This window comes from Mauremys reevesii, linkage group 11 (genome assembly GCF_016161935.1).
Source record: "Mauremys reevesii isolate NIE-2019 linkage group 11, ASM1616193v1, whole genome shotgun sequence".
In the NCBI taxonomy this organism is placed as follows: domain Eukaryota; kingdom Metazoa; phylum Chordata; order Testudines; family Geoemydidae; genus Mauremys; species Mauremys reevesii.
The window spans coordinates 46594747-46606797 of record NC_052633.1 but is presented as its reverse complement, the minus strand read 5'-3'; the positions used below and the strand labels follow the sequence as shown (position 1 = coordinate 46606797).

The window sequence follows — 12051 nt, the reverse complement described above, 5'->3', positions numbered from 1 at the left end:
ATTTCATAGGCAGCCTTAATATTGGCAATTCCTAACTTTCAAGTGGTTGACTTTGCAACCTTAACATTCTTATTTTGTTTGCACTGGTTAAATATACCAGATATTTTGAGAGACACTCAAAAACAGACATTACAGTATTGCCACTTGTAACAGACAACTTTATTTTTTCAAGCTTACACATATTTAGGCTTGGAAAGATTAGATTTTTTTTTAAATTAATAAATGTCTGTAAACATCAATTTCATCGTACACACACAAATGAAAATATTTCTATTGATAATTGAAAATGGTGCTAGAGAATGTATTAGATTTTGATTTAAGGATATTCACTTTGACTATTTTGGAGGGAGGGATAGCTCAGTGGTTTGAGCATTGATCTGCGAAACCCAGGATTGAGAGCTCAATCCTTGAGGGGGCCATTTAGGAATCTGGGGCAAAAGTCTGTCAAGGAGAGTACTTGGTCCTGCTGTGAAGGCAGGGGACAGGACTTGATGACCTTTCAAGGTCCTTTCCAGTTTTATGAGATAGGTGACATGTGATGTTGACAATTTGTGTTTTAACAGTTATAAAGCTTTAACTTTTTGAATCTCAACATCAACTGTCATTAAATAATTCTTGTCTAACCCACCAAAATTGATAAACTTGAAAAAAAAAAGCATTATCCAATGAAATTATAAAAGAATAAAAAAATCAAATTCTGCCAAGCCTACATATTTTCAATTAGCATTTGAACTTTCTTATACAAAAATATTGTAATTAAAGCTCAAATATTAAAAAGAAACTCTAATAATTTATTAGGCACCAAAATCATTTTTTGGTTTAAAGTTCTGCATTTAATGGACTCTGTGTGAGTTACAGACTGAAGACATAATGGACAGAAGCTTACCTTTTCCCTTTCCAGTGTTTTAAGATTTCTGATAGTTATTTCCTGCCACTACCTACAATTCATTGCAATTAATTTGACAGAACAATTGGTGTATTCAAGACTAAGTTGTTTCATTATATTTCTGCTGAGTCTCTAGCCAGCGATTGAGGGCCATTTTCAGAGTCCTATTTGGTGTAAGTATAAGAGATTGGAGAGGGAGATTTGTCATGGGACTAGACCGTCTCTTTTTCCTGATCCAGTTTTCCATTGCCTCTTTTTCATAGGAATAGCCATCTATAAAGAGAAAAATACAATTAAAATGTTAAAATTGCACTAACATAGGAATGTCCATCCAAGGCTCTTAATGTACTTTAGATACTAAAGATTAAGCTTCAACAATACCCCCTCGGATTCAGGGAAGCATTATTTCCAGATGGGAAAACTGGGACACAGAGGTTAAGGGACTTGCCAGATTGTATGGGATCACATGGAAATCAAAAGATCATCTTTTTATTCACAACACTCCATGTTCTGTACAGAATGGATATATGGTTCTATATGATCATCTGAGCCTTTATTTCTGCAGCAAAGGTGCAGTTTTTTCATGAAAATGAATAAGTATTCCAGTTTAGATTTTTAACTACAGTGAATAAAGTACACCACCAGCATAATTCTGTCATGTCCTACTGTACTGGTAGATCAACACCAAATATAACTGCAGCAGATTACTTTTAAAATGATGTCAACTGCAGTTAGACACTACGTATCTTAACATTGTTTTCTATAATTAATTTAAGCCTATTTGAAGCTCGAGTGCAGTTATAAAAAAAATTCTTGCAAATTTCACAAAAGGCTACAGTTATGGCAAAGCCTGTTCACTGATGCCAGTATTAAAGCCCATGTGTATTAAATGAACCCGTCTTAAGAGAGAATCTCATGGTAGCGCCAATGTGACCAAAGGCTGCCCCAAAATAATTCAAGTTCTGCTGAATCTGTTTCTCATGAGATCAGAGGAAACACTTTAGACTTCAATGCCCAATGTAGCATCCCATGTGATACAGAAAGACAGACAGGATTTAGGCCAGGTCTGAATTTGGAAGGCCTTGCCGGGATAACTTTACTGGCATACTATACGGGCAAAGTACTCCTAGTGCAGATGCAGCTTACACTAACAAAACTGCGCTTTTGCTTACTCAAGTCGCCTGTGTCTCCATACCTACCCCCCCTCCCCACATATGAAATAAGTTATACTGGCAAAAGCACAGTCTACGGTAGAGGCTTTTGTTGGCACAGCTATGTCAGTCACAAATCACACTACATCACACCCCTGGCTGATTTATCAAAATAGAAATATTTCTAGCATAGACCTGGATTAATTGTGATGAATATAAACAGAATTCTTTCTTGAGGCTCCAGGACACCGACATCTTGAACTAAGGCTTAGTCTACATGTAAAAGTTTTACTGACATAGTTAGACTGATTGGGGTGTGGTTTTTTACTGACGTGGCTATGCTGGTAAAAGCCCTAGCATACACATAGTTATATCAGTATAACTGCTTATACTAGTATAGCTTATGCCATTTGGAGGGAACCATTATAAGCTATATCAGTAAAAGCATTTTTATACTGATATTACTGCACCTATGCTAGACAGTTTTTCTAGTATATCTATACCAGCATCATTTTATCAACAGAACCCTCCTATTGTAGACAAGGTCTAACTAAATACAGTCTAATGTAAGCACACAAATTCTTCCTAAATCCTTCGCTGGGCTAAGTAGTCATGGAAGGGACTGCAACTGCATTATTCATAAATTCAAAGATTACACCCATCAAGTACAGTACATCATCTGTGCAGGGGAAACTCTGTTCTCTGTGTATTGCTTTAAATTTTTATACTAGAACACCAAATAGGAATTAAATATAATAATCATTATGTGTGAAATCCTGGCCCACTGAAGTCAATGGCAAAACTCCCACTCACTTCAATGGGGCCAAGATTTCACCCTACACTTTTATGTTACCTCTGTCTAGGGATTACCACCAGACAGATCAATATTTAGCTACCAGTGTCCATTTATGCATCAAAAAATTGCTTTTATTAAGTATCTGTATTCCAAATATTTTACAAAAACGTGTTTGTAAAATGCTTTCTAAACAATGACACATTTTAGTAGCAAGTAAATTTGATTTAATCTTTTACTGGATTCCCTTCAACCCATCAAATAAATGTTCTCAGCCTCCTTTATGAGAGGCTGTCTTACTTAGAAGACCACATTTTATCTGTTCTTTGATTAGTGATTTAATCAGGTTTTACTATACACAAGGCATCTCCTATAGAAATAGCATATTCTCCTTACCCGTTCTGGATAGCTAAACTCCCAACATGTAAATAGTTATAGAAAACACTAAAAATTGTTCCCAGCAGGGATGCAACAAAATGTAGTTAGCCATCCAGGATAAAAAGCTTCTCTCAATGGTCGTTTTTAAATTTTAATATTGACTTTCCCTCCTTCTCCCACATAATAGGAAATACAAAAGCAGAGCCCAACATAATTTTCCCATTGGTAGCAAAGCGACTGCTAAGCATTGTTATCACTGACTATTACTGGTCTGAATTTACTTTCTCTGTGATTGATCTACAGTTAAACCATCAATCATTTTGCTTGCTCGTAAAACTAGTATTATTGTTTTTAAACTTTTCACCTAGTCTAAAATGCTATGTAGAATTAATACATACATGAAATCTCAATGTGAGCAACTCTCTGAAATAAAATGTTACGTGAAACCAAGTTCAGAAAGGATTAATTTTATTCTTAGTATTTCTCTTGAGAATTTTTTTAAAATAAGCAATCAGCTTTCCATGGAATTAAAAATATTATACTAAAACAAAGTGATTCTGTGGAAGAATTAACGTTATTGTCTATTGGTGAACAAATATGTCCCCTTGAGCTTTTGTTAAGTGAAGAAAGCAGGGATTCTCAGCAGATCTATTCTATCACTAATTACATTTCAATACAGGCTTTAAAATTGTTTTGCAAAGTTCATCACAAAGCTGTCAAAGGAATCATCAGAGCTGCTAGGCAAAGTCCCCTGTGCCCATAGCCTTTCACGTATAAATAAGAAGCACTGAAACAGTGACGTGACTAGCTAGTAAATTGCAATTGACAATCTGCATTTTAACAACAGTGCTCACTCAGCTCCTTTTAAAAATTCATGTATGCATTGACAGTTTACTGCAAATGCAGTTGCTTAGCTATGTTTAAGTCAAACACATTTTCCTCAAAAGTAAACACTGACAATAAAACATTTTAGAGAAAATATAAGGCATTATACTGAGCCTCAATAAGCATTTGCAACTAATTTTGTTTACAATCGACCTCTAAGTTAGAAATGCAGCAAAATATTTGTATTTAGCATACTCTATGTTATTGATTCTGAGGTCAGAGAGAAAAACTATAAAGGGGTTCTGAAATATTAATCACACATCAACTGTAACAAAATTGATGCATCCCACAAAATATTATTTCAGTGCATCAGTTACAAGTGAACTTCTGACTAAACTAAAGCAGAATAGGAAGTCAGAGCCATGCTTTACCAGATTGCATAAAAGGGGTATCATTATTTTTAAAACCCACCATTTTATTGTAACAAGATAGATTTTGTGAAATACAAATATCAGATTTAATAATATTTTAAAATCTCTTAAATTAACAGTTAATGTAGTTTAGTCCAAAACTTAATTTATCTTAACAAATATTAATATTATTTTTATTTATTAACACACACTTCTTATTTTAAACATTCCCCTCCAGCACTGGAAATACAAACAGAACAGCACTAAAAGACATCATAAAAACTAGAACCTGAAAAATGACTATAAACAGATCAGGCTTGTTTCATTTTCAATCTCAGTGAAATGCACAGAGTAACAACTAGCATAAATTATATTCATTTTGAAAGTTTCCCCCCCATTTTTAACAATATAAAGCAAGTGTGGGGTAAAATTTTCAATAGGCTCCTAAATTACTTAGGTGCTAAAAGACAGATTTTTCAAGGGATTTAGGTGCCTAAGGATGCAGATAGAGATTTTCAGAATGCCTAGAAATCAGGAGTTAGGTATCTAAATACCTTTCAAAAGCTAGTCCAAAGTGCCTAAGTCACTTTTGAAAATGGAAATTAGACTCCTAAGTAATTTAAACACTTTGAAAATTATTACCCACAGGGATATAATTATTTTGATACTGTCTCTTCAAAAAAAAAATTAGTAAAATGCATAGTTATTATTAGTTTCTAAGCTCTCTGAGGCAAGCATTCTCTTTTCCATAAAGCATCTAGTACTGGGCATTACCAAAATAAAAATGATGATAATTCTAACACAGTCCTCATTTTACTACAGCACTAAAAGCAGCAGGGATTTTAAATTCTTAAATTCAGTAAAGGCAAAATGTTTTATCATGCAACAGAAGTAATGTCTGACAAACCGATTAAAATAAAAAAAGTCCATCTAGTGTTTCTTGAAATGAACTGAAGTATTATTGCTGTTTAGCATTTCCTAGCTTGGTGTTCCACTGCTTGATCTGCACAATATATTTTTCTGTCACCTTTCATTGAAAATCATTGGTTTGGGTTTTTTTCTATATAAAAATATAGAGAGACACAATAACATGAACACAGATCAAACATACAGTGAATACTTCCAAAGTGTAAAACATCTCACGGAATCCACAAGCGCTACCAAAAAAAAAAAAAAAAGAGCCACATCCTCAAATCCACCATTGCTGTTTGCAATGCTCTGGCGAGGCAAATCAACCTTACGTTCACCCCAACTCCCTCTGTGTAGGGAAATACTATGGTGATGTGGCATCCTCTGAGTGCCACTCTCTCCTTGTTCCTCAGTGCCTTGGGAGTAGGAAGGGCATCTCTACACTTCAACCATCAGCAGCTGTCTTACCAGCAGCTTGCGTAATATAAATCAGCCTTCAAGAAGTTCTACATTATGCTGGGGACTGGACCAGCACCCCAGAATCAGCAAGAGCACAGGAAACTTTCACATGTTTCAAGGCCAGAAGTGACCACTATGCTTATGTGGTCTGACCTCCTGTTTAATCTAGGCCATAGAACTTCTCCAAAATAATTCCTATAGCATATCTTTTAGAGAAAACATCCAATCTTGATTTAAAAATTGTCAGTGATGGAGAATCCACCATGAGCCTTGGTAAACTGTTCCAATGTCTAGTTAGCCTAATTGTTAAAAAAAAAAAAAGTCTTATTTACAGTCTCATTTTGTCTAGCCTCAACTTCCAGCCACTGGGTTGTATTATACCTTTGTCGGCTATACTAAAGAGCTCATTTTCAAATATTTTTCCCCATGTAGGTACTTAGACACAGTGATCAAGCCCTCCCTTTAAAGTTACCTGCATAACCATCAGTCTTGTGATGCATGAGGAGCACAAAAGTTGGATTGAGCTTTATATATAAAATTTACACATAAAAACTAAGATTGCAGAACCAAGCACTCAAACGTTAGGAAATGCCAGAATTGAGATTGCTCCTGTAACCTTAACTTGGCCCCCTTGTGCATATGCATTATGATACAGCCTTTAATTCCATGATCACATATTATTTTTCCACAGGACCCCTGCTTCATTTAGTGCATAGGATGGAGAGTGCTCACTTAATGAGCAGCTAACTATTTATTTTTATCTTCATTGTTCCATGTGTAACCCTAGGTCTTATTTACTGACCATTAATCAAGTCCAGTTGTGGAGACAAAATTAATTTCCTCGTGGACTTTTTTCTGGCACTCATCATTGCAATATCTGAGTGCCTCACAAATAATAAATTAATTTATTTTCACAACACCCTCTAAGATGAGGGGGGGTTATATGGGAGGATTGAGGCAGAGAGAGATTAAGGTCAAAAGAATCCACTAATTTTGGGTCCCTAATTTGAGACGCCTAGGATCTGATTTTTCAGAATGCTTAGCATTATACAGCACTTTATACAGTCAAAGCACAGTTTCCGTTGACTTCAGTTGCAGCTATAAATGCTCAATGCTTCTGTAAATCAGAACCAGGGTCTCAAGTCAGGCACACAGGAAATGAGGAGCACACAAATCAGTGAAAAGTTTGGTTTAAGTGATTTGCCTAGCATCACACAGGAACTCTGTGTCAAAGATAGGGACAGAACCAATTCCCCAGGGCAGGATTCAACTGTTTTAACCATACTATCCTTCTCTTTCTGTAGTCTCCTGTCTTATTCACTACACACCTTCCAACTTCTGCAACAAATGAAGAAGTGGTGCTACAGATAAGACTTATCTTCAGCACACAATCCTGACTCATCCCCACAGCAGGTCTATCCTGTGCACTGTATGAGACAGGAGTCCTATGGAAAAAACAGCATGTGATCTTGGAAATAAAAGACTATCATTATGGCTGAGTTACAGTTGCAAAGGCAACAGATGTATGAGTTCTTCCCCATCTGGGTACTTAGAGCCTAATCCCATAAACGTTTATTAACAGATGCAGCACATCTGATATCCAGGATCTCCTTGAATTGCAGTGAGATTTGGGGTTCTAGTTCCATCCAAGCTTTTTAGGTGACACAATATATTTCATATATCATCTCTATTTTTACTGATAGACATACAGTGCCAGGTTTTTAAAGGGGTTTGCTCTTGTATGTGCACATTTCCTGCATTTGTGCAAAACAACTGCGTAATTAGTCTTGTAATTACACAGTTTGCATAGGCACAAAATAGATGCCATTTACAAAATTGTATGTATCTCAATATCAGAAGCATGATTTCACAAGCCAAATATTCAAAAGAGCAGAAACAAATTTAATTTTTACCTTGATGGAATTTGAATACACTTAAGGATACAGGAATTCAGAATGCACGTACTTAGCATTCTTTAAGATATATATTAATAGTTCCCCAGTATTCATCTTTACACCTGAACAATTTGTTTTAATAAACTTGAAGTAGCTCATAGACATACCTGCTGCAATGACAGGCTCCTTCATAAGCTCCCTAGTTATAGGACATAAGAATTCATCAGGAATACCAAGAGAAACAGAATCCACGTTGCTCCTCAGCTCCTCAATCTTCCGGAAAACTTTACTGCGTAAACCTAGAGATTCTGAAAAGGGATGGTAGATTACAATCCCTGGAACATATTTCAAGAGCATTAACCTCTGAAACACAAACACATTATCAGGCAGAGAGATTGCTTCTGGTGCAATCTGGAAGACATTTCAGGAGCTTTGTAAATACATTGTTTCTAACTTTTTCCTCATGGTTGACAGAGACCAATTAACATGTTTTTTAAGGCATAAAAGGCTATCTACACTATATACTAAGCAGTGTTCAAAAATACATTGAACAAAACTTGTCTCCCAGAGTATTTTAAAACGTCATCTATTTTCCTAATCTAGACAGAGTATTCGGTTAACCTTGACCAGAGTGCTACGTCATGTTTAACATGATTCTAGTGTAGACAAGCCCAGGGCTGAAGTCATGCACTGGACTGCATTACGGCTATGTCTACACTGCAGCTGGGAGCAAGCCTCCCTGCGAGGGTAGACAGACTTGCACTAGTGCACTAAAAACAGCAGTGTAGACATTGTGGCTCAGAAAGCAACTCAGGTTCTCAAACCCAGCTAACCCTCTGGATCTGAGCTATCCTGTATATTCACTGGAGCTGCAAGATCCACAGTGCTATTTTTAGTGAACTAGCTTGAGCTGAGGCTAGTGCAAGTCTGCCTACTTGGAAGGAACCTCTGACAGTTTGACAGGAGCTGGCTCTTTGCTAGTCCCTGTCAGGATAAAGGAGTGCTTCTCTCCTATGATTCCCATAATGACCATCTGTATGATTATTGTAGGAGGAATCCTTTGAACTAGACCCTCAACTGTTTTCTATGGAGTTTAACACATACATATCATTAACAGATTTGCCATAATAGCCTCATTTTCAGGTTGTTTCATCTTTTCTGACAGAAGGCAAATTCACAGACATCTGCAACGGCACCAAAACGGGATATCCCCCAAATCAGAACAAGACAAATTAATTAAATACTCTAGGTTTAAGTATTGTTGCATAAATATAGCATTTTCTTCTCAGGATTTCACATACTGTCATTTCCAAAATCCACTTTATTCCCATTCAGGCCTTTATAAAGCCTTTTTCTCCTTTAATCATTTCCTCTCAGGAAACAGAGAGTGGCCACTTTGACTCCTGCCATGTGTGATTTACCATTGTGGAGTCTGCTAGGTGAAGCAGTATGACCAACCTTGCTCCTCCTGGTCTAAGATGATATCTGTTACTGTCAAAACTAGGGCTGTCAATTAATCGCAGTTAACTCATGCAATTAACTTAAAAAATTAATCGTGATTAAAAAAATTAATACCAATTAAAATTTGTTATAAAATTTTGGATGTTTTTCAAATATATTGATTTCAATTACAACACCAAATACAAAGTGTACATTGCTCACTTTATATTATTTTTTATTACAAATATTTGCATTGTAAACATGATAAACAAAAGAAATAGTATTTTTCAATTCACCTCATACAGGTTGTAGTGCAATCTCTTTATCATGAAAGTACAACTTACAAATGTAGATTTTGTTTTTTACACATAACTGCATTCAAAAATAAAACAAGGCAAAACTTCAGAACCTACAAGTCCACTCAGTCCTACTTCTCATTCAGCCAATCGCTAAGGCAAACAAGTTTGTTTACCTTTACAGGAGATAGTGCTGCCCACTTCTTATTTAAAATGTCACCAGAAAGTGAGAACAGGAGTTTGCATGGGACTTCTGTAGCCAGCATTGCAAAGTCTTTACGTGCCAGATATACTAAATATTCATATGCCTCGTCATGCTTTGGCCACCATTCCAGAGGACAAGCTTCTATGCCGATGACGCTTGTTAAAAAAAAAGATGTTTTAACTAAATTTGTGACTGAACTCCTTGGGGGAGAATTTTATGTCTCTGGTTCTATTTTACCCGCATTTTGCCACATATTTCATGTTATGGTAATCTCGGATGATGACTCAGCACATGTTCATTTTAAGAACACTTTCACAGCAGATCTGACAAAACACAAGGAAGGTACCGATATGAGATTTCTAAAGATAGCTACAGCACTCGACCCAAGATTTAAGAATCTGAAGTGCCTTCCAAAATCTGAGAGAGATGAGGTGTGGAGCATGCTTTCAGAGGTCTTAAAAGAGCAACATTCAGATGCGGAAACTATAGAACTCAAACTAAGAAAAAAGAAAATCAACCTTCTGCTGGTGGCATCTGACTCAGGTAATGAAAACTGACATGCGTCGGGCCGCACTGCTTTGGATGGTTATTGAGTAGAACCCATCATCAGCATGGACGCATGTCCTCTGGAATAGTGGCTGAAACATGAAGGGACATATGAATCTTTAGCGCATTTGGCATGTAAATATCTTGCGACACTGGCTACAACAGTGCCATACGAACACCTGTTCTCACTTTCAGGTGACACTGTGAACAAGAAGTTGGCAGCATTATCTCCTGCAAATGTAAACAAATGTGTTTGTCTGACCAATTGGCTGAACAAGAAATAGAACTGAGTGGACTTGTAGGCTGTAAAGTTTTACATTGTTCTATTTTTGAATGCAGTTTTTTTTTTTTTACATAATTTTACATTTGTAAGTTCAATTTTCATGATAAAGAGATTAAACTACAGTATTTGTATTAGGTGAATTGAAAAATGCTACTACTTTTTTTTTTTTTTTTTACAGTGCAAGTATTTTTGTAATAAAAATAAATATAAATATAAATGTGTTGTAATTGAAATCAATACATTTGAAAATGTAGAAAACATCCAAAAATATTTAAATAAATGGTATTCTATTATTGTTTAACAGTGTGATTAATCGCACGATTAATTTTTTAAAATTACTTGACAGCATTAGTCACAACTTTTTCAGACTCAGTTTCCACAGCTGTACTCTCAGTTTCTGGGGTTGGCCATGATGATATTCTGTCTCCCTTAGATGATCTCTATGGATAACTTTGGTCTTTGTCCTGGGATACAACTAAATTCTATAATCCACATCATTTATTTGTGTAAGAATTGTATGGGACTCATCCCAAGGTTTATCCAGCTTAGGACAAGAGAAGTTAGGCTGGGAGTTAGGCACTTTAGAAAATCTTACTAGGCACCTATATACCTGGGAAACCCTTAGCTGAAGTCATCTGCCCTGGAGCGCATATGATAAGTTAGGTGGACTTAGTCATTAGCTTTTCTTTTGTCCAGCAGCTCTTCAACACAAAGTTCAATATCTTCATCAATGACTTAGATGTTGGCATAGAAAGTACGCTTATTAAGTTTGCAGATGATACCAAACTGGGAGGGACTGCAACTGCTTTGGAGGACAGGGTCATAATTCAAAATGATCTGGACAAATTGGAGAAATGGTCTGAGGTAAACCGGATGAAGTTTAATAAAGACAAATGCAAAGTGCTCCACTTAGGAAGGAACAGTCAGTTTCACACATACAAAATGAGAAGAGACTGTCTAGGAAGGAGTAAGGCAGAAAGGGATCTAGGGGTTATAGTGTATCACAATCTAAATATGAGTCAACAGTGTGATGCTGTTACAAAAAAAGCAAACGTGATTCTGGGATGCATTAACAGGTGTGTAGTGAGCAAGATTCGAGAAGTCTTTCTTCCGCTCTAGTCTGCGCTGGTTAGGCCTCAGCTGGAGTATTGTGTCCAGTTCTGGGCACCGCATTTCAAGAAAGATGTGGAGAAATTGGAGAGGGTCCAGAGAAGAATGATTAAAGGTCTTGAGAACATGACCTATGAAGGAAGGCTGAAAGAATTGGGTTTGTTTAGTTTGGAAAAGAGAAGACAGAGGGGACATGATAGCAGTTTTCAGGTATCTAAAAGGGTATCATCAGGAGGAGGGAGAAAACTTGTTCACCTTAGCCTCTAATGATAGAACAAGAAGCAATGGGCTTAAACTGCAGCAAGGGAAATTTAGGTTGGACATTAGGAAAAAGTTCCTAACTGTCAGGGTGGTTAAACACTGGAATAAATTGCCTAGAGAGGTTGTGGAATCTCCATCTCTGGAGATATTTAAGAGTAGGTTAAATAAATGTCTATCAGGGATGGTCTAGACAGTATTTGGTCC

At 36.4% G+C, this 12051-nt stretch overlaps 1 protein-coding gene across 7 annotated transcripts in view; it reads right to left on the bottom strand.

Moving 5' to 3' along the window:
* Positions 1–492: 492 nt before the first annotated feature.
* WDSUB1 (WD repeat, sterile alpha motif and U-box domain containing 1) overlaps positions 493–12051 on the bottom strand; it is a 60621-nt gene continuing 49062 nt past the window's right edge. For all 7 annotated transcript variants that reach the window (XM_039495374.1, XM_039495377.1, XM_039495373.1 and 4 more), the window contains 2 exons: positions 7874–8014; positions 493–1159 (listed from right to left, as the gene is read on the bottom strand). In XM_039495374.1, coding sequence (XP_039351308.1) covers positions 987–1159; positions 7874–8014 — 314 coding nt within the window. In that variant the 3' untranslated portion in view covers positions 493–986. The remainder of the gene's footprint in view (positions 1160–7873; positions 8015–12051) is intronic.